Source organism: Platalea leucorodia, assembly GCF_965183815.1.
Source record: "Platalea leucorodia genome assembly, chromosome: 2".
Taxonomy (NCBI): domain Eukaryota; kingdom Metazoa; phylum Chordata; class Aves; order Pelecaniformes; family Threskiornithidae; genus Platalea; species Platalea leucorodia.
The window spans coordinates 3,465,482-3,489,095 of NC_138824.1; the positions used below are offsets into that span (position 1 = coordinate 3,465,482).

Consider the following 23,614-nt stretch of genomic DNA (forward strand, 5'->3'; position numbering starts at 1 on the left):
CCATCGCTCTCTCCTTCCCTCCATTACAATGAGGAGCTGCTCTTAAATGTTATCTGAGTATTGCTAAACCAGGGAAAGGTGCGCTCTCTCTCATAACATCCTAGGGGTCCAGCTCCTTTTTGGGAGCCACACATGGGTTTTCTTAACTGAAGGGAGGGAGGAGAGCAGCCATCCAGCCAGCAGAACAATACAGGGAAGCCCCATTCAGCCCAGCTTTGGTAAGGAGCTGATTGGTCTAGTTGCTAAACTCGGAGCCTCAAGTTTCGGTTCTACCCCACAGGATCTGGAGAGATAGGGAATGGCCTTTGCAAGGAAATTCAGCAAAGATGCTTATGCCTTGGGGTTAGTGCAGAGCCCCTACCGTGTGCACATTTTCACCCTTGGCCAATGCAAAATGCATTTTGTTGCAAAAAGAGGGTGTGAGCTACTGACACACACTGCAGGGTGAGAGCTATGTGCAGGCAGATATTTACTGGGTAAGGGTGCTCCAAACGGAGTCACCTTGCATAGTTTCTCTGTGTGCTTGGAGGCACTCATGCAGGTCCTCCCCATCTATGGAAGAAGCCAGGTTGTGCTTTTCTCCACTCATTTTTGGTTGAGTTTGACTGGAAGCTCTTCAGACATGTTTTGATATACACATAACATAGGGCAGTCCTGATCCCTGCAGGATTTAGTGTGACTGTAATGTGGGCAAGTGCTCACCTGAGGAATGCAAAAAAATTGTTCTTTCTCCACCTAGGACCAAAGAGTGCAATGGTTTTTAAGTGAATTTTATGTAGGTTCAGATGAAAAATCTGGCTTAAAAGGAACCTTCCAAGTTTATAAGGTATCAGTTGCTGCTTAGAAGTCTTCCGCGTGTGCTAAGGATAACATACTCCACAAGCTGATGGATGAAACAAATGCTTTTAGCTCTACTTGGTGATCCAGACCCTTACATGGAGGAAATCAACAGATTCAGGAGAATAAAAAAAAATTTCTCCCATGAAGATTTGACCTTCTACCTTTTCAGTAGGACTGCGGTGGTTTTTTTATGCCTATACTATGAACAGTCAAGACTAGACACCATTTCCCCTTGGTCTGCATCCTGTTTTTGAGAACAATAGCTGCATTTTTGACACAGTGCCAGCCCATAATTCATGCTTGCCTGCATCCTTCAGAGCACAGATTTGGCTGATATTATAATATTTTGGTGCATTGAAATGGCTGTTCCAATTAGAGCAGATTTTTTTTCCTAATTCATAATATTATTGCTAAAAATGTAAATGTTTTAGGAATAATAAACAAGGAAGAGAGGCCTCATCTCTTGATGAAATATGGATGCATAAATTCCCTTGACCTAATCACTGGTCCACTCAAATATAATATAATTCAAAAGTTCAGCTTGGGATCAAACTTTATTGAGTTTATGTCCTGTTTGGGACTGACAGCTTGAAACAGATGGGAGGAATCCAGTGAAGAACAGAGGGAGAGAAAGGCAGTGGTCAGGCTGGAGTAAACAGAACGTCTGGCAAAGAAAAAGCAAGAAATGCATTAAAAGAATGAATACTCTGTACAAAGCCTCACTTTTGGTGGTGTTACTGTCTTTCACCTAGGTTGTCCTCTGAGCACAGTCCAAAAAGTTGCTGGATGCATCAAATCTGCCGAGCATCACCTAATGTCATCACCAGTCCCATGTGTGTTGTTGGTACCATTTGTAGAGCAAAAAATGAGCGCCAACAGCAGCAGCACCTTCACTGGTGTGAATGAAACTATCCCACCCAAGGGTTGCTCCCAAGCAGAAACCTGGATATGCTGGTTGAATTGTCCTGGGAGAAGCTAGCACATTTTTCATTCGTAGAACAAGAAGGATTCAAGCACTCAGGCTGATCTGAAAACCCTCCAGGATAATTAGAGTTGTCTCAGAAGTCCTGAATAATTCACATTCCAACATCTGTACGTCCAAACTGATGGGAAAGCACCCGCTCCCTTCCCCATGCCTAAAGCCTCTTCCAAGAGGCAGTCTCTGCTGGGTCCCCCGGGTTCAGGATTGATCCCAACATACATTTACATCTATGCCACCACCGAGACTGTAAAAATCCACCCAACATTTGACTTATATTTTCTATGTGTTTCTTCCTTCTTCCCTGCTGATTCAGAATGTTTAAAACATCCCTTTCTGTTTATATGCTTTAATTCTCCCCCTTCCACTGTGAACCAATTCTCATAACCTTTCTGCAAAGGTCCCATTTTTCACACCTTTCCCAGTTGCTGCTGCATCCCCTCTGAACTCTCTCACAGTATCTGACTGGAAAACTTTGCCAGGTTTTGTAACCTCATTCTTGAGAGAAAGTACCAGGGATCTTGAGGAGCGCATTTGGGAGCTCTGCAAAGCAAAACAGGAGAAGGGGGACAGGAGCAGCTGCCATGGAGTTGAGTCTTGTGACCTAATAAATTATCCTTAGGATGTAAATGATACTGGACATAGCCTTAGCCTGTCCCATTTGTCAAGTAAAACATGAAGATGGTTTAAACTACTTCACAAACAGGGAGGGTTATAGAGAGTTGTGAGGGCTTGGCTGGTGAACAGATTGTAACTTGACCTCATTCACTTCCAGCAGAGACATCCTCAAAAGCCACACAGACTTAACCAGAAAAATGACTGCCATACCTTCCCAATGTGGATAGTATGTTGTGTCTGTATTTCTAATTTGTATCTGAAACAGTGCAGTGGAAAAGCGAGGGAGTCTTGGATGTTTGTATGCAAAACTTAGCTCTGTCTTTCAGGCTTTTATTAATTGAATAAAGCTTTTTTTATTATTATTGGAGGAGGAAAGTTAGGGAAATCTACTCATCTTATTTGATCCAAATAAAGCAAGATCTTTCCTTAAGATAAGACTTTATTCCCATAGCAACTCTTGCACAAGACCAAAATCCCAACAAGTGAGTTGTGAAATAAGAAGTTGTAAGAAAAAAACACAACATTTGGGCCATGAGATGCTGAAAGCATTGCTCCACAGACCGCAGTAAGTGGTTTGTTTAACCATGCAGCACTCAGGTACTCTGCTAGGAGACATCTGAGAATACTTTGTGTGGGTGAGTCCAGAGGTCTACTGAAGAGCAGTAGGAAGTGCATGATGCTAACCGAATGAAGCGACACATTCTGTAGAGCACAAACACGGGACGTCATTGCACTTTTATTGCATTTACTCAAAAGCCTCCTCATGAGCAGTCTAAGGAAGCAGGAGGTTGGAAAAGTAATTACACGGTGGGAAAAGAAGAAAAACAGATAACGTGACATTGGAAGTGCACAGGCAGAGTTAGGCAAAACCTTCCTGGTTGAAAGCTGGCCTTGATTTCTGGTTTTGAGTACTGTTTAAGAGGGCAAACTGACATTAGACTTCAGAGAGCAGATCTAACATATCAACCAGTTAAAGCAAAGGACTCAGAACACCTGTTTTTCAAACTAATTCTGACTTCTTCTCCAACAGTGGGTTTGACTGGATGCCCACAAACTGGTGTTCAGTTGCCTTTGAGATACCCTGGGGTATCCTGTCTGGCCTCCAGTTGATACTCAAAAAGAGCTAGGTTTCCTTTCTAACCTTATCATAACTGCAAACTCTGTATTGATGTAGCCCAAACCCCAGGAACATCCCAAATGGTACTAGTTTCTTGCCATAGACTGAACCAGTTGCCTGTATTTAGGCAATTGACTCAAGTCTTTAGCTCTGGGTGAAGATTAAGCTCTGGTTTGTATCAGAAATAGTGTGGCCAGCAAGACTAGGGAAGTGATCATCCCCCTGTACTTGGCACTGATGAGGCCACACCTTGAATATTGTGTGAGGTGAGTTTTTCAAGGTGAGTTTTCATAGAATCATAGAATGCTTTGGGATGGAAGAGACCTTTAAAGGTCATCTAGTCCATCTCCCCTGCCCTCTTAAACAGTACTCAAAACCAGAAATCATGGTTTTGAACCTCTCAGTACAAGAAAGACATTGAGGTGCTGGAGTGCATCCAAAGAAGGGCAACGAAGCTGGTGAAGGGTCTAGAGCACAAATCTTATGAGGAAGCAGCTGAGAGAACTGGGGGTGCTCAGCCTGGAGAAGAGGAGGCTGAGAGGAGACCTTATCTGTCTCTACAACTGCCTGAAAGGAGGCTGTAGTGCGGTGAGGGTCAGTCTCTTCTCCCAAGTGATAGGACAAGAGGAAATGACCTCAGGTTGTGCCAGGGGAGGTTTAAATTGGATATTAGTAAAAATTTCTTCACCGAAAGGGTTGTCAAGCGTTGGAACAGGCTGCTCAGGGAAGTGGTTGAGTCCCCATCCCTGGAGGTATTTAAGACATGTAGACATGATGCTTAGGGACATGGTTTAGTGGTGGACTTGGCAGTGCTAGGTTAATGGTTGGACTTGATGATCTTGAGGGTCTTTTCCAACATAAATGATTCCATGATTCTAAGATACTTAAATATAAGTGTCTAGATGTAGGCATCACCATGTAAGCTGGCGATTGATGCTCCTTTTGCAACTAGTGGAGATCTAGTCAATACAGTTGATGGAGGCTGAAGAGAGGTTCAGCTCACTATGTAGCAGGACTGTGGGTCTCCCAGAAGACCTGAGTCACAGCCTCCAGCCCATGTAGATGTAGATGCCCTAGGGGAATGTAGATGTCTGTCAGAGGCCTCAGATGTCATAACCCTTCATGACAGCACCTGCATTTTAACCTCCCTCTGTGACTTAAATGACTTAATCCAGGCTATAGAGCGAGACAGCACTGACTACTGGTTGTTGACATCCTTAGGCTTTCCTCATGAAATACAGTGACTGGAGGATGTGGTGGCTTTTCTTTCTCTTTTCTCCTATAGCATAGTGTTTAGAGCATCATGTAGACTATGGCACATTGTGGGTCAGTTTTCTCCTGTTCAGGAAAGGAAGGGGGGTTGCTTTAATCAGTACATCAAACAATATGGGAGCATGGTACTTCCCAAGTGTCTTGTTCAGGCTCTTTGCCTCTGCCTTCTGCAGTCCCAGTGGCCAATTTGTTGTGTTCAGGGCAGAGTTCCCTCCTCCAGGGATTACTTAAGTGCTCCTTAAGGGGCACAACATTCTATAAATTGAGACAAAATTGTGGATAAATTAATAGGGTCCACCTAGCACTCCCCTTGGACTAGCAAGGAGGGCACTGCTTGAGGAGTAGAAAATACCCATCTGGGTAGGGAAGAGAATTGAATTGTCAGTCTAGGCATGGAGTTATGGCAGCTCTATTTCCAGCTACACTTTGTACAGACCTTTACCTAGCAGCGATGCTTCAGGAATATCTACCCGCTTAGGAGACTTGGCAGAAGGATGCTCAACATGAGAACCCTGTGAGAGCTTACACAGATATGAATTGTTTTGTGCTCTCTGTGGCATTTCTGAATATGCCAAGGAGCAGACTGCTAAATGCACATGGAATTTCAACATCACACACAGTCCTCTACAGACTTTAGGCGCCAGATGGAAGAATCAGCAGCTGAATAAGGACTGCAAAGATTTAGATTTTGGACTTAAATACCTAGCGTGGCAATTAAAGCACCCAAATACTTTTCTGGCCCTTCACCTCACTGGGCATCATTCTTCCCAAACAGGAAAGGAGCTCGATTTAAGGGTGATGGGTCCAGTTCAGCAAAGCAATAACTTGCCTGATGTCTGTAGCGAAACACAAGGGACAGATTAGAGGAAACATACAGTCTTGAATCACATATGTAAGGCAAGAAACATATGCTAAGGTCTGCTACAAAGAGATTTTTCCAAGAGTAAGCAGCAATTAATGAAGCTGGGGTTTTGAAACTCTTCAGTCTATGACTCTTGCCAGAATTTTTTGTTACAACATCTTAAAGTGAAAGGCAGTGGAGTCATAAAACTTGTAAATATTATAAAAAAGCACCAATTATGATATAAGGACTCATGATGGAAGGAAGTTTTACAATAAAAAACTTTTTTGAATGAAAATCTTACCTCATAGGTCTCTTATGGAATTTCAAAAGATTACTGCCATTATTTTATATTATATTCTTTCTGTGTCCCAGCATTACTTGATGTGTTCAAACATGAAAAGATTTATACAGTTTCATTAACTTAACATTTTATTTTTATTTTATTTTGTTTTGTTTTAGTGATAATTGGGGGGATGTTATTTAGTATCAGCCAATTGAAACATTTCCTCATCTTCTTTAGAACAAAGATAATAAAAGCAAACAGAATGTTGCAATGATTTTTTCTTTTTTATTGTATGAGAATGTGCTTGCTGCAGTAGGAATAACTGAATTCACACTGAAGCTCTGGCCTTACAAAGCAAACTTTTCCCAACTTCACGTTTTCCGGAATTTTCATGGAAAATTTTGAAAACATTAATTTTAAATTTGAGCTATAAAAATATATTAAAAAAAGAGGAAACATTATGTGAACTCAGTCTTCCACGATCTGACTAACTCTGCCCACATCTGACATCATCAGCCACTTTTGCCATCTCTCACTTCTCTCCTACTGCCAAATCCCATCCACAGCTTCAGTGCAGGGAGTAGATACCACTAACAGACCATTGCTCAGAAGTTTCTCAGCTACTCTACTCCTCACCTAAATGCATGACCTGTTTTTCTTGTTTTGCAGACTCAGAGAATAATTCAGGAAGGGGCCTCTGGAGAGCTCCAGCCCATCTCCCTGATCAAAGCAGGGCCAACTTCAGTGTCGGAAGTGGTTGCTTAGGGCCTTGCCCTGACGAGTTTTGAAAATCTCCAAGAAATTTCCAGAGTTTGACCTCTCTCATTATGAAGAATTTTTTCCTTATGTTCAATCTGAACTTCCCCAGTTGCAACTCTCAGTGGTTACATCTTGTCCTTTAACTGAATACTCCTGGGAGGAGCTGATGCTGTCTTTGTAACTGCCCTTCCAGTATTGATAAAAGATTTCCCTCTCAAGACTTTCTCTTCTCCAGGCTGAACAAGCCTAGTTCCCTCAATCTCTTTCTCAGATATCATATGCTCCAGTCACCTGACCATCTTGGTGGCCTCTGCTGGACTCACTCCAGTTTGTCAGTCTCTCTCTTGCACTGGGAGGCCCACAGCTGGACACAGTATCCAGCTGTGGTGTTAGATGTGCCAAATAGAGGGGAGTAACAGCATCTCTTGACTTTCTAACTAAGCTTTTGCAAATACAGCTCAGTATGGAGCTGGATTTCATTGGCACTAGGGCATGATGTTGATTCATGGACGACTTGTTGTCCACCCAGACCCTCAGGTCCTCTTCTGCAAAGCTACTCTCCAGTCATCATGTCCTTAGGCTAGAGTGTTGCATGAGCTTGTTCTGTCCAAGGTGCAAGTCTTTGCCGAACATCATGAAGTTTCTGTCAGACCATAGCTCTGATGTGGAAGGTCCTTCTGAATAGCAGCTCTGCCCCCAACATATCAACACCGCTCCATTTAGTGTCATCCACAAGCACCGTACAGGCTCTGTCCATCAGCTTAAATACAGAAATTTAGCTTAAAGTGGTGTGAAGCCTTCCTTTCCTTTATTTCTGCCCTGTAATGCTGCATTCTCTGCTTCTGCTTCTGATTTCATCCTGACCATTCCTTCCCCATTTGTCTTCCAAATTCCTGGTTTAGCTGTGCTTATTCCCCTTCTGTTGTCCCCACCCCACACCTCCTTCTCAGTTGCCTGTCCGAAACCTTCCTCTCCTTGGTGGGTTTCCTGCCTGAAAACGGGTTTCTCTCCTTCTCTGGTCTTGTCTCCAGCACCCTGGACTCCCCTCTCCGCTCCATTTTCTGGGAAAGTCAGAAACAGTAGAGAGGAATCTCTTCTGTTGTCACCTTCCAGAATGTTTCTTCATAAAGAATACTGCTTATGAACTGGAACATGTGTGTCTTTGATGCAATGACTGCTTGAAATGGACAGGAGGAGGAAATCTGTGGAACTAACTTGGCTCTGCAACACGACAGAACAGCCATGATCAATAGCTTGGGAGAAAAGTGACTCTCCCAGTGTTGCAGGACTGTTCCCTCATATATGCCAAAATTTTGTTTAGTATCATGTTGCATCAGCCTCCAAATGTCTTTGTTTGTGAAGGAATGTTGCACAGCCCAACAGGCCCTCCTCGGAAAGTTCTGTGCTTATTCAGTCTCTTTTCCCTCACGTTTTGGTTTCACCCTGTTTCCCTGGTTACTATATACTTCTGTTTGTCACCCCTTGCCAGCTGATGTCCTCCTCTGTTTACATCCATCACATTTGCAGACAGCTAGCATGTTGCCTAGCCAAGGTATCCGTGTATCCCCCTGCTCTGCACAGCTCGGCTCTCACTGCCTCTTTGCAAAGCTTTTCCTACCCCTCTCTCTTGGATGCTCTTCAGTTTCCAGTTACACTTCTTGGTTACCCATCATGAAGAGCTGAACTGTACTAAAACCCTCTTCTCTACTCTGTTTCCCTTCCATCTTTCACTTCTGTCATCCCTCATTCCAGCTCCTCTGTTATCTGTCTCTTAGGCTCTCTTCTCAGTTTTCCACTACAAGAGATGGGCTGAAGCTTCACAGATCTCCTCTTAACTTCTTGGGTTGAAGAGAGGTGGGTAGGTACCTGTTACTGCCTGTTCCTCTGGAGTATTTTCAGCTCTCCACTACTTGGAGGGAATTACACCAACACTTTGTTTTCTCCTTTTCCCATCACTCACCCTGAGCTCTTCGATAGCTCTCAGCTCCTCTCATCCCCCTTTCCTCTTGTTTCTTGGCAAAATCTATTTGGACCCTCATCAATCCATGACCCATGAGACCAAAATCTGCTCTGGCTGGATAGTTGCAACATTGTCAGAAAGCTGCAAACCCTAGACTTAATTTTTGCTGTTTCCTTATGGATGATTTTCCTCCTTCATTCAAATTAAGCCACAACAGCAGGTGAATGATTGCTCTGAGAGTGAGGAGATATTTAACTTGGTCCTTCTGAGAGCAGACTGCAGGGCAGAGGAGGTGTTGGTGGGTAGCTTTGCTGTATTTCCGCTCTTCAGATGCTCCACACAGCTCTGACAGAGCAGGCAACTATCATTATAAAGCAGTAAGTGAAAGAATTATATATACATCTGGACAATCTTGGTTTTTTTCTGGGGCTTGTATAAGACATACTACAGAGCCTTGGTTTTGAGAGGAGATGGACCCAGTTTTCTGTAAAATCAGACTTGTTTCAGGATTGGCAAGACGCAGCCTGCAAATTTAGGCATCTGAAATAAATCAATGACCGCTTTTGAAAATCTTGATCAAACTGCTTCACAGGGACAAGCATGAAATAGGAATCCACAGGCACCAGCACCATGGGCTGGTTGTTATTACAGAAGATCGTTTAGTACAGGCTGTTCTAATTTAGGTTAAACAAAGCTAACCCTGAAGTGATGTGTTTCTTATACTAGCCTGCGTGCGTCTGTGCCTTTGCACATATGCGCACAAACAGAATAGGGAATTGTTTATGGAAAATAATAGATATGGCCAGAGGATACCTTGCCATGCAAGGTAAGACATGTTTTTCTCTCATGTGGAGATACCGGGGATTCACGTTGTGGTTTTGGTTTGTTTCTTCCCAGGCAAGTAAGAGCATACTGAATGGCATGAGGAATAGATAGGAACAGGAAAGCAAATGCTCTGGGCTCCCGAAATATTAGAAGGCACTTACTGGGTTTGATACTAATCCACCATGGCTAGTTCAGGGCTGAGCAGGGTCCCTGCAGAGAGGTCTGTAACCAGAGGCTCTGGTACTCTGCTAGGGTATTGTTTTGTCTTGGCTTTGCAGGAAAAGCCAACGCCTTTGGAAACTGAGACTTTACTTTCCATGGATGACCAACATGAGTCATGACTTGCTGAACTTTTAGGGACTCTCTCTGGGAGTGTTTCTAGTCCTTCCAGTACTTATATCTACCTGATCCTACTGCAGAGGATCACTTTTGGGAACAAACCAGAGCACACTGTAGTAGGAAATATTTGAAGGAGATCTATTGTCCTGACCCATGCAAACATTTGCAGAGAGGTAGCCACTTGTTGCATGCAACAATTTAAAAAAAAAAAGTTTGCATTGGCTGCATAAAGCCCACATGCTCTACTACGTATCCCAGAATCCCAGAAGGATATTCCCTGGATAAGCAGCATGAGCTCTCTTTGCATCAACAGAGGCTGTTACAAGGACTTTATGAAAAAGCAGTGAATGAGGGTGTAAATTTTGGTTGCAAAATCACAGTCAAAACAGCCTGTATCATGCCAACCTATTAGGACAATGGGGCTAACTGGTGGAAATATGTGTAATGTGTGAGTAATGGCTATGTTTGATGCAGGATCAGGTACTTTGGCGTTTGGGCTTCTTGCAGGCATAGAAGCAGAAAGGGGAGGCAAGAGTTGGGGCTGTCATCTGCGTACCCCTATTTTGAGGAACAACATCATGGAGAGCTCCCATTTCTGCCTGTTTTCTCTCTCTTTGCTCTTTTATTTATATTTTCTTTCCCTCATGCTCCTCATCCCATCCAGAATAACAGAATTGGCCAGAGTGGGCTCCTGTCACTTCTTGGTTGTTTACGCTGGTAACTGAGAAATCCAAATGAGCCATGCTGCACTTTACTTCTGAGGCTTATTCCTCGAGAAAGCTGTTTCTGCTCCCAGGGAAGTCAATGGAAGCCTAATTAGTCCCAGATGTTTAGTAATAACAAGTACTTCCTTTTGGTAGAGCCAAACAAAAGCAGTGTTAAAACCATTAATTAAATAGGTTTGGCTCTGTCAGCAGGTTATTAACTAATTCCAGTCATGGCAGCCAAGCTAATACTGGCTCTCAGAAGGAGATATAATCTTGCCATGCTCAACACAAAAGGCACGAACGCAGTGTGTGGATAAATTAGCCCGCGTCTGGGCGCACAGCTCAGCTTGTTTTCACACCAAAGGAAAAGCTCACCATCTTCAGCTTTGGGCTTCCAAATAATCCCTGGGATTGCTGCTTGTGCAAACTTTCTCCTACAAGAATAAGAGCTTGAGCCAATGGGTAGCATTGGCTTTTGTAGGTACTAGATCAGCCCCTATTGCTGCTGACTCTTTGTGCAAACGCTTGCCTACATCTGCAGTAGATCTACTTGTTCTCCATTGGTTGTACTCTAAGACATGGAGCAGATGTCCCTGCTTCAGGACCAGAAGGTAAAGGTCTAAGGTGGAGTCTGAACACCAGAGAAAAATAGGAAGACGTAGCTTTTTATGTGTGGAGCATTCCAAGCTGGTGCTTTAATATATTCACAACCCCGTGCTTTTTACAAAATTCAAAGGTGTTTTTATTGTACAAAATTTCACAACGAAAACTACCAGCCAGTTTCTTACATAACTGCTTTAAAAATAGAATTATACACCTTTTTTTAGTGTGTTAATTTTGACATTCACTAGCTGGAAGAAACAGAAATGGAGCAGCAATTTGACTCTGAGTTATTTACCTGGACAGGTTTTGGTTTGACCTCTCTTTCTCTTATGTGCCTTAATGTACAGTTCCTGGCATTAACAGAAAACCTGATACAGCTCCTTTCGAAGCCATTGAACCCCGTTAGTAGGTCAGGCTCCCACTGTTGGTGAGCTTCTTTTCACTTCAAAAGGGTGAATCTGCTGTCAGAGTACGGGGCATAACATATGTCACTGTCAGCTTTTAGCAACGCAACAGGTTGGCCATGTTAAACCCATCAAAGAATGAGGTTCTACATAACTTTTCTTGCAGCCAGTCCTCTAGACCATAACCACTTTTTAGGGAGGGACAGTGGACCTCTGATCTGAATAATGGCCCAGGACTAGCTTCCCTGTGTATTGTTTCACACTGGTATCTTTAAAACACCTTTTTGCTCTGTAGCCTCCTGTGACCTTTAAAAATAGGCATATTATTTTTTTGCATTGAAATGCAACTGTATGTAGTGAGTTCCCAACAGTTTTCCTTAGAAATATAAACATTTCAGTCCAATGGCAGCTGGCTGAAATTCATTCTCCAAGATTTTTCTCTTAAAAAGCATTCACCCCAGAGATGAATTTCTTCACATTAAACCCAGTTAAATATGTATTGCACGTGAGGGGCAAATTTCTCCTCTTTGAGTTGAACTGTGGACCTGTGACCTTCTGAGCAGATCTGGGTAAAATACAGCACAGCTGTTTCACACCTGAGATTTCTCTTACATTCCTCTTGCGTATTAAGTGCCAAGACTAATGAACCTCATCTGCCTCTCGTGCCTTGCTCCAGTGGCTGGAGCAACATGCTACAAGCAAAGGGAGGTATCCAAAGAGGTTCCTACCACCAAGGTCTTTGATTCCCATGGATAGCTGTGGATTTTCTAAATGGCAGCCATGAGCACAACAGACATGAACCGTGATTTCCTTTTTTAGCTAAATTCTCCTTGTTTTGGAACTCATGGGAGATTTACAACCAACTTCAAGGACTGAAATATTGTTTATTGGCCCTCCCTGGCATTGGCTTGCATGATTTAAGCTTAAGAAGGGTTAGGAGCTGTTATATCTAACCAGTTAGGAAAAAGCAAAGCTCATAGCTCGAAGCAAAATATCCCATGGAGGCACATAACTTTGAGAAGGGCTTTCCTACTCAGCCGATGTCATCAATAACTGTCATAAAAAGGTGATTCAGTTACAATGCTCAATTTGCTTAAAGTCTTTCTGTGAAGGCGACATCACAAAGTATCTCTGAACTTAGTGAAAAGTCTCAAGACCTTAGAGGGCTTTTTCTTTTGGTCTGGTTTAAATTACACATCCCTCAAAACAACAGCAGGGCTTTAGAGTGGCCTCTTCTACCACTGTATAAACTTTTTAAGCAGATCTGCTTGTGAATGAAGCAAGTGCAAAACATGGCAAATTCTCCTTTCAGTTCCTGCAACCCAGAGCACTATTAGTGGTGCAGTTCAGGGGCGCTTTGAAACTGTCTTAAAATCCACAGTTAAAAATCAAAGATGAGAATTTTACCCTTCATTTCTACACACCGGCAGTGTAGCACCTGATTTCTTCGGTTTTCAAGGCATTTTGTGTTCCTATGCTTTAAACTGATGGCTAAAGTTTTGCCTGCGGAAGCAAAAAAATGAACCCACGCCAATGATGATCACGGATAAAACCAAAACAAATGTTAATATAATAAGGAAGTTGATTTTCTTTAGATCCTCTTTTTCACAGTCTTCTGGTCTAATGTTCCCGATGTGCATTTCTTCCTGGTACCCAAAGTTCTGAGTGTACTGGCATGTTAAGTGCTCCACATTGGGGATCTGGACATTTTTGTTCTGGATCATTGATGAGAGCCAGATGTTTCCGCAGCAGTTGAGTGGGTTCCCAGTGAGATACAAGTTTTTAAGGGAATTTTCTAATGCTAAAATATTGCTGTTCTGTAATGTACTAAACTTATTGTTCCGTAGGTCCAGAACTTCCAGTGGAGAGTCACTACCCCACTTAGGCAGCCAGTTCAGCTGATTTTCGGAGAGGTTTAAATGTTTAAGGTGACTAAAACCAGGCAAGTCAATATTTAAATCTATCAGGCTATTGCCATGTAAATACAAATATTCCAGAGACTTTTCCAGCCCTGATAATGCTTTAACTTCTATTTTCAGTCCAGGGTTCACGGAGAGATCCAAAACAATCAGAGAAGTCTTGTAGAAAGTGTACGCTGGTAGGATGTTCAGCATGTTGTCGGCTAGGTACAAGTACTGAAGAGCAGGAGAATCAACAAATGATACGCAACCACTTTCCTCTCCGGCAAGTCTTTGCTTAGCTAATCCTGAGTACATGCTGCAAAGGCTGATATTATTGCTCTGTAGATTAAGTAGTCTGAGGCTAGGAAGACTTGAGAAGATATCAAATTGCAGGGTCTGAAGTCGGTTGTTTTGAATATAGAGCTCCTTCAAATTTGACAACGTGCCAGCATCTAGGAGAAGGTTCTGCAAAGCATTGTAGCTCAAGTCGAGGACAGTTAGGGAGATCAATGCACTGCCATAAATTACTGCAAATTCCTGAAGACAGTTTTTACTGAGATTAAGGGTGTGAAGGGACAGCATTGATTCAAAGAACTCATTCGGAATGGATTTGATTTCATTATAACTTAAGTCTAAATATGCAAGCTGGGATAAATAAAGAGAACTTTTGTTTCTACTTTGCTTCTGATCAAGAAGATGAAAAGAAGCATCTAGCCACTCATTTTCCATATAGTCCATTTTATTATGAAGGGATTCAGCAGTGAGCTGGATTAAATTCTTCGATAAATTCAGAGTTATGAGCTTATTTACCTGGGGGAAGACTGGGAAGCGAAGCAGTTTGTTTTCACTCAGGTCCAAACATCTTAAGCTGTATTCATCATCTGACTCTGTGGTGTGGAAGGTCTCAATGCTATTCCTGCTAAGGTCAAGTATCTCTAGCTGCCTGAGGTTGAAATCAGAGATGCAAGTAATTGAATTCATGGAGAGATTGAGTTTGGAAAGGTTCACTAGAGTCTCAAAAGCACCTTCTTCTATTTCCATGATGATATTACTCTGAAGATCTATCTCCACAAGATTGGGAGATCCCTGAAACATCTTGTGTGATATCATTATAATACTGTTGTCTGCCAAGGAAAGATACCGCAGTGCTGGAGCTTGTTTAATGAAATACTCAGCCATCCCGTTGTACAGACTGTTGTGGGACAAGTCCAGTATTTCCACCTTGGGTAAAAGTCCAATCCCCTCTGTCCCATTCTGAGCAAGCTCATACAAGTGATTGTTAGCTAAATTTATTTCCAGCAAACTTGTCATGTGTGCAAAGACTCCAGACGTGATGAAGTTTATCTGGTTAGAGCTTAAATCCAGGCACTGGAGGGAAGTGTAAGATGATAACGGCATTTCAGGGATGCTTTGAATCAGATTTCCAGACAGATCTATTTTGTTTACCTTTGGATGGAGCTCACGAGGGATTTGGTGGAGGTCTTTGTTGTGGCAAAATGCCTGCAAGTTTGCCTGCCAGAAAAAGAGAGAAAAGGGGTTGTCACATGACAAATGAAAAACATCTTTGCGTGAAACATAAAGAAAATAACATTCAGCATCCAGGCAGATCCTTTTTCTGAAACACTGATCGCACTATTTTCTCTGAGCATTCAGACAGCAAGAACAACAATCCTAACAGCTAGCAGCTAGCAGCACTCATTTAATTTTAAAGACATTTCTGACTTACAAGAGTAGAGAGTTTTATCTGCATGTGATACCTACTAAATGTTCTTTTTGTACCTTTCTCCTGGGCTCATTTTAATAGTCCCAAGTGAAGGAGTTTTGCCCTCTTTCCATTGCAATCAAGCACCGTTTCCTCACTTTTGTTCTGATGTTTAATTTTCTCAGCTTCATCGCTGTATTAGATTTTGCAAACTCTACTTGCAGTAGTAAGTAGTACTTAGAAGAGCTTCACTCTGTTGGCAGCATAGGTCCCAAAGAAGCAGGTGGAGAAACATATAAAGATCCTATAGCACAAACCCCATGTCTCTCCTTCTTAGTCACACCCTTCAGATATTTGATCATGTCTTCCTTTAGCCATGGCTTAGTTAAGCAATGCATCTTTAACCAAATGGGTCATTCAACAACTGAAACATTTCTGATACAAATCTCCAAACTCTTCCTGCTTTTACCATCCATGTTTATCCTTTTCCTAAGGCAACAGTTCCCTTGTATGAGGAGCACGCCTTATGAAACCACCCACACAAGACACCCGTGATACAGGATGGAAAAGACAAATTATGTAAAGCCAGCTTTTGAGAGGAAAAAAGCTGTGATGTGCAGTGAGGGTCATGCCTTTTCAGTCCAATTCTCAGCAAAAGGGTAGAGAAAAAACCCAAGTGTCAAAGTCAAATTCATCTTCTAGATGCATGTCTGTTTAATTGCAGCTAGGACTGAATCTGCGTCCAGAGCAAAATTTGGAGTGTGTGTACATAAGGAATGTTGGAAACATGAACATGATCATCCTTGCATAAATGTCAAGCTGTATTTTGTTATTAAGGAGAACACATAGCAGCGGGAGGAAGTGGAATGTGAAAGGCTTAGGCAGCATTTAATTTACTGGAGGAAAACTCTTGTTATGAATGTATTTGGGTGACTGGGTCATGTACTGTTTGTAGAAAGATCAGAAAGAAAAGAAAGAAAAAAATCTGTTGAATCTTAACTTCTGTGGAGAAGCAGAATCCAGATTCCATGACGCAAAGCTTTTCAGACATTAAAGAAACATTAAAAGTAAAAAATATTAAAAACCATATGTTTCATGTGACCTCTTAGGTGAATGTAGTGGCAGGTCTGTTTAGGAGAAGTGGGGCAATAGTCAGCATTTTGTGAATCTCTTTTGCGTCATGTGAGTTTTGGACACCGTACAAAATTGTGCCAGAGAAGGGTAAGTGCTCATCCAAAATCTAGATATACACAGGCTGCTTCTCAGTCCTTCCCATGATACATCTTTCCCAAAGATCCCAAGTAAATGACCTATTAAAACCTGAATCCCCTCCTTTTTTCCCTCCAAATCACTCAAATCTCCCCCAGCTAAACAAATTAGAAAAAAAGTGGAGAATTTACTGGCTTGGAATGGAGCAGGAAGTCTCTTCTTCATTTTGTGGAAGAGGGAGAAGATAGAAGGATGCAAAAATCCAGAGTGAAAAAGCAGCAGCCGCTTTGCAGCCTGAGGCAAATGCCAGGTTTCTTCCCACACTTTGAGCCAGATTTCAACAAGTGTTGAGCACCCTCCCCTCCCTCTGGGCACCCAGCACAGTAGCAAAATCCCGATCCAACTCACGGCAGCATCAGTTGGCTGGTTTTCACTGAAGTCAATGGGGGAGAGGTTAGTCTCAGTTCGCCATGTATCTTGCAGGATTGGGCCTTTAATCTGCATCCACTGAACCCTCCCAGTGATAAAAGGGACTGATAAAATCTATGCCTCCCACTGTCTGACATTTGTTCCTATAACATTTCCCCTCCCATTTTTTTTTAACTTTCAGTCCTTTTCACTGACTATTTTGATCCTTGCTGAATTTCTTATCTAGTCTGTTCTGCACCATCTTTTCTCCCCCAAGCCTCAAACTGCATGAATTTTATTCTCATTGGCTCTAGGAAGAAAAGACGAAGCACGTCTCGGTGGGATGGATCAAATAGCATCTGTTTGCGTGTGTATCTCCCCTCCTCCCACCCCGTAGCCCAACTGGTTGGCAGCCTGAGGCTGGAAAAAAGGTTTTTGGCAGTCTCACATTCTGACTTCAACATCTCTGCCGATGCTGCCACTGATTTCTTTGAAGTCCATTGGCAAGAAGTATTGCGGGGTGGGGAGCGCTTGGTCCTTTGGTGTCTGGTCTCATTCAGGTGCTGGTGAAAAAATGACCCAACAGCTCAAAAGTTGAGCATTGCTTGGATTCTGACTCCGATTCTTCAGTGCTCAGTGCTGGGTGGAAGTTGTCACCCACCTTAGTAAGAGCCCTACAAAGAAAGCAACTGGATCCAAGTATCTACCTGTGTTGTCCTGTATCATCTCATGAGTGTTTGAACCAAAGAATCTGGGATACAGCCACTTGGCATCAGCTTGCACTTGCATGATGTCCATGTCCATTCTCTAGAAGAGCTTCCCAGGTAGAGGCTCAGCTACACAACAAAATCTTAGCTATTGTTTGTCCAGGTACCATGTATCGACTGACTTGTGATAACCAGATACACATGCGTTCTTGCACAACCTCCATGCAAGGTAATATATAAATTGCTGGAAACCCTTCTCTTCTATGAATTATTTGAAAGCCCCTCCTTTCCTAGTTATGAATTAGCAGAAACATCTTTCTTTGGGAGGTAAAACATGAACAAGTGGAAACCCCTCTCCTTGGATGTCAATATGAGTTAGGAAGAACCTCCTGACATTTAAGCTATGCTTTGTTGTGTCTCAAATGGGCAGATGTGCAGTAACTTGTAAAATCACTGCGGCTCACTCCCATGTTGGGGTCTGATAGGGACTGTTTACTTCCTAAAACCTCTTTTACAAGACTTTGGTCCAACAACAGGAGCACCAGTGGTGAGTCAGAGAGGGGCACAGGTTTCTAATTCCTTCCTCTTTCAGCAAATCTGGGATTTCATTTCTGAGCCTTTGGTATTCTAAAGGTGTCACCACAGGGCAAGTACCATGTAAAACAGTGAGACTGTGATGAAAAATCTTCATGTGAAGTAAGTGGGACTCCTGATGGACCCATCAGCTAATCCAGTAGCTCCCTCTTTCTTCAAGCTTAAAGACTTGGATGTAATCCCCTGTGTTTGGATTTACACCCTCCTCCTTCCATTGGACCAAACGCCCAGCGAAGGAAGATGAGCAAAGCTCCATCGACATCAGCAATGCTGAGCTGTTAATTTATACCAGATGAGCATCCCAGCCCCTGACTGCAGTGTGTTTTCTGTCGGGGCTGAATTTATCCCAGCCTTGTTGCGTAAAGCCTTGGGTTGTTGGCTTGATAAAAGCAATTTACAGTGGAGTGGTGGAAAGCATATGTTTACTTCTCAGCAATCAGCCTGATCTCTGACCCGTCAAGAAACGGGACAGGGCAAATCTTGGATTATTGCGTGTCTCGCCCAGCCTTCACGTGGCTATGATACATGGGACTCAAGCTGTCATGTTTACAGTGGCTTCATCAGTCTTCCCTCTCCAGCCAATGAACTGAGCTTCCCAGTCACCTTCCCAAGATCTTTTTATATATACTACGTCTTAATTTCTCTGGAATTCAGGAAGTGCAGCAATACAGCAGGGTGGGCAGGAATGGAATGAGTCCCATAAGGGAAATGTGTACAGCTAGCAAATTATTTTTTTCCCTATTTTGGAAATTCTTGAGGATTTGTGCTGAACAGCTTCAACGTTCAAAAAAAAAAAAAAAAGTATTTTTAAATGGCCTGTTACAGTCAGAAGCACTTGGATAGGGAAGGGAGCAATTTCAGCTATGAGTAACATTTATAATATTGTACCAGGTGCTTGCAAAAATTCAAGGACCAAATTTTGTACTGAAGCCAGAGGCTTTGTCAATTCTTTTACCTCCAGCAGAAGTCAGGTGCAACTCCCCTGGCAGCAATGCTGTGTCAGGGCAGAGGAGGTCAGTCTCCCTTACAAAAGGGCTGGTACAGATGTATTTCACAGAAGATGCTTTATTTAAAGCACAAAGAACTCAGGCCTAATATAAAGGAGTTGATTCTAGGTCTAAGTTCTTTCACTGTCTCAGCCACAGAACCCCTGTACAGTCTTGAGGAAATCAGGTCAAATTTCTTTTAACCAGCTCCCCCTTAGAAAAAAACAGAGATAATGACCCTTCTTTCTCCCCTCCTTTTTATGCGCTGTCACTACAACAAGGACATAGCCTGAGAACGGCTGGCTGAGCATCCACTAACCCAGCAACGCCCACCTCTGCCATCACAGAGAGCCTGGTCCTGAGGGCATCTCCCTTCTCAGAGACCATAGCTATTTGTGCAGTGCCTGTACAAGGGGGTCCCAACCTCATCCAGGATCTCAAGGGGACTGAGTAGGGAGACAGCCTTACCATTTCACAGGACATCCCCTCTGTGGGCTGATAGTTAGACGTCCCTCTGTTCACCACTGCCAGGAAGAAGATGATGTACAGTTTCATGGTTCTGCAGGTAAAAGTAATTACGGTTAGATTTCAAATGTGACACCAGCAGTCGACGCATGGGAAAGCTGGCGCCAGATCATCACCTAACATGGAGAAGCACACATGCAGTGCGATAAATTAACCCATCTCTGAGTCTACAGCACTTATGAGCTACTTACTTATGTACTTTTGCATCCCTTTGAGCCTGGTAGGAAAAAGAGAGATTTTTATGAGGACTTGAAAGGAAGGTCCAAGGCATTTCAGGGGATTGCCCCGGTGTGATTTCAGCTGCTACCTAGATGTTACCCAGGCCACCCAATGAAGTCCAGATGCTCAAGCTGGGCAGTCTCTCTGGCATCATGGAGAAAGACAACCACTGAAGACTGAGTTACCATCACTCTCGCCAGAGAGGCAGCTCAGGTACTTTCAACTGGACTGGAGTTTTGGGGTGCCAAGTCCTGAGCAAAGAGAACGAGTGCCACTCAGAAACAACAAGCATTGGGAACAGTTTCCATCCACAACATTTTCCACTCCTCTCATCCCAGAGTGTCAAAGAGCTTTTACACAGTCATCCAGATTTGTTAAAATAAACAGCTTAAAGAATGGACTGAGAACTTTTTGTCCAAATGTTAGTTTTCCATTTTATAAATCCCAGGTATGGGCAGGCTTTTAAATACATTTGAAAGCAGATGCCTTACAAAGAGACAGATATAAAATGGAATGGATTTGTGTGAAATGAAGGATTCATCAGAGTTTAACTGTTTGGAAAGCACTCCAGAAAAAGAGCATAGAAATAACTGCAAAAGGAGCAAAAAACACTGGGAGGCCTGTCACTGGGCAATGGGAGAAAAAATGCAAACGAAGTCAAGGGAAAGCATTCGTCCTTCAAACGGCTTGTTTCTAGATGGACACTAATGAGGTCTCTGGCTGCGGTCACCACTGATGTGAGCGCCAGATATCACTTCTTTATGACAGCCTCTGTTGCAAACATGCTGAATCTGCCTATATTTGTATGGCTTCTTGCAGGCAGATCTGGGCTGGTCCTGCTCGCATCCAGAGCCACTGAGACACACGCCAGCTCCCAGCTGGAAACGATGCAGCAGTGCTTAGCTAGCACTGTTCTTAAGTCTTTCCAGGAGCAAGCCTGCATCTGGCAAGCTCCAAACACCCGCCAATCCCATGCACATGTGCCGCCAAAAACCGGCATCAATGTACCATTACTCAGCGGCTTCCACCTGCAGAGCATCAGGAGGCTGGAAACAAAAGAGGTGGGATCACTCCCAGCTAGTGGAGATCCCTCTGCTCAGTCACTGTTTGATGGATGCAGCTGATGGCCACGCTCCCATGCAGCAATGGCAAGTGTTGAACAGCAACGCCAACAGGTTCGCTATGGGAACCTGCCCATCCCTCCACTTTCCAATCAGAGAAAAGAGTTGTGTACTAGGAAGAGAGAAACTGCTCTGGTTTCAGATTGCACATTCCTTCCAGTTCAAGGAAACAACTAGTGATGGATGACGATCTGGGACCCCAAGGTGAAAGAGTTTGGAGTTTGTCTTTGGGGCTCAGCAGCAGGATCAGAAGTATGTTTTCCCCCTCTAAAACAAGACCAAGGATGTTCATTCTCAACCCTTTTAATTATTGTTTGCAAAATACACTGAAATCTTCCTATGGAAGGAGGAATTTCTGATACCACCATCTATAATGTCTCTGTCATTCCCCCTCTGTTCCTCATTCCCCAGGCTTAGAGAAGTGGGTGCCTCCTCTAAGGAGGAGAAAATGAGTTTTATCGTTTGGGTATTAGTTTGCTGGAACGGAGAGAAAAGATAAACATACCAATGATTACAAGGCTTTACTCAGAGCCCACAAATGGAAATTGTTTCTGTTTAAATACAATTAATTAAGCCGACAGAATCTCCATGGATATTATCCACAACAGGGCACCACCCTGATGGACCGCGTGCGTCCCGTGTGCTCCGCGATGTCTTCTCTTGTCACACTGACAGTTCAAAAACTGGTCTTGAATGATAAACCTGACACAATCTGGGGTCTTAACATGCTTTGAAACTTCCTAAATTATAAGTTTATAAAGCAACTGGGAAATTGATGTATTTGAACACAAAAACCTGATTTAATGGCTTGCTGTGTAAGACAGATCTGTAGTAAGCAAGGACACTGTCCCTCAAAGTGTTTCTAAGGTGGCTGTCGCACCCTGAAGCCCTAGGATGTGGTGGTCTCTTCCAATATGAGACCCCATGGACTCCATCCAGAGGAGGGTAAGCCACTCCTCATGGTACAGCACAACCTCTTTGCTCATGGGGATTCCCTTCCCAAGGTGATATTCAGTTCAGCTGAAGAGCTTTTCCTTGCCTAGCTTTACTCTGGACAACACTTAGACCCACCTAGTGTGACACAGCACTGTGTCCCCCTCCTCTCTGCCTTCTGGACATGTCTCAGATGCCCACCACCCTCTCCCAGTGCAGAACTCAGGGCTCACAGGACCCCCATTGCCCTGGTGTCAGAGGGCATCACCACTAAACCCTGCCTTCTGGCACTGGCACTCATGTCTCTAGCCACAGCTTACAAAAACAGTCCGGGAGCAGCAGTAGCAGCAACTCGACCTAAAGGAGTTTTTAGTGCTCTGAGGCTTTCCCAGAATTGAAGCAGCTTTGTGCTCGGTGCCAGTTTGCTCCCACTGGCAGCTGTGATAAAAATCCCAGCATACCTCAGAGCAGGATTGAGCTCCGAACTGTATTCAGCGTCACAGCTTTCCATCAGGGTACTTCAAAATTACCCAGCCCCATCCACAGCTGATTTCACTGAGTAACAGCTCCAAGGAATCTTATTAAGTGGGTCAAATAATTTAGCATCTAGAAAAAATAACGGTACCCAAACCACGTCAGCATGTTCATTTAACAGATGGGAGGGCAAAGGCAGAGAAGAGCAGTGATTTGCCCCAAGACACATTCGAAACCATGGAAGAAAGAACCAGGGTTTAATCCAAGTTTGCCCAGTTCCCACTCCAGAGCAATATTTTCCTGCATCTCTATTACAATATTAACCCTGAAATCGCTTCATAGATGTTGCTAGTAGCTAACAACAGCAGCACCTTTCAAATTTCCCCCAAAGGTAGTTTTTGTTACTGCTTAGAAAATTAACAGATATGTTCTCCTGTGCCAAAGAGAGGTTAAATATGAGAGAATACACAAAACACAAACCAGACTCCCCAGGGTCTGATCCTTTTTCACACAAGACTCTTTGCTGCCGTGTTAGAGCCTTCAGGGTTAAAAAGAGTGAATATTCCACATTTACCTTGTTTCAAGGGTTTCTTGCATCCCCAAACACAGCTTATCATGTCTTTAAAAGGCATATCCAGCTCTTCAAAACCAGCTCAGTCCTGGTACCGATGAAATTGTTCTTCAGCTTCACGTTCACCCATTTGGGACGCCAAAAGGCTCACTTGTAACTTCATAATGAAGGCATTTTCAGAGAAATAACCTCATTTGGGACAGCGTCTGCTTTAAATTATGTTGCTTGTCTTCCTCCGGACTCCTCTCCGGGCTCTTGCTGGGTCCTAGCCACCGCTGTGCTCCAGACGGAGTCAGCTACTGTGCGACATCCTGAAGCCCTTGCTCGGGGCAGGCGTTGAGAAACAAGGGAGATTTTTGCCAGAGAAACTGTCAGGATCGGGCCACGGGTTTGCTCAGGGAAATAAGTGACTTATCATTGCTGATGCCATTGTTTAGCTGCGTGCGTGGTGCAAGGCAGCGTGTTTACTTTAGGGTTTTGTGTCCGCAAGTTACATTCCTGGAGTGTTGCAGCCTCCTACCCCTCCACCTAAATCACTCTCTGCATCGTTAGGAAAACAGTGCTTGAGGATTAAAGGTTTCAAATTCATGGCTGATAAATATAAAAGCCCAGAATCTAGAAACCTGCCCTGGAAGAAATAACTCTTTCTCTTTGTAGTGGTCCCGCTGATCAGAGCGTGATAGCAGTCTGCTGGCAGGACAGGGGTCCAGCGTC

General features: G+C 43.4%; 1 protein-coding gene across 1 annotated transcript; it reads right to left on the bottom strand.

Annotated features, from left to right (window-relative positions):
* Window positions 1-11,332: 11,332 nt before the first annotated feature.
* LRRC32 (leucine rich repeat containing 32) lies at window positions 11,333-22,926 on the bottom strand (the record flags this gene model as incomplete). Its single annotated transcript, XM_082304918.1, has 3 exons — window positions 11,333-14,963; window positions 19,526-19,616; window positions 22,904-22,926. 3 exons carry the CDS (start codon window positions 22,924-22,926, stop codon window positions 13,023-13,025), a joined length of 2,055 nt encoding a protein of 684 aa, XP_082161044.1. The 3' UTR covers window positions 11,333-13,022.
* Window positions 22,927-23,614: the final 688 nt, after the last annotated feature.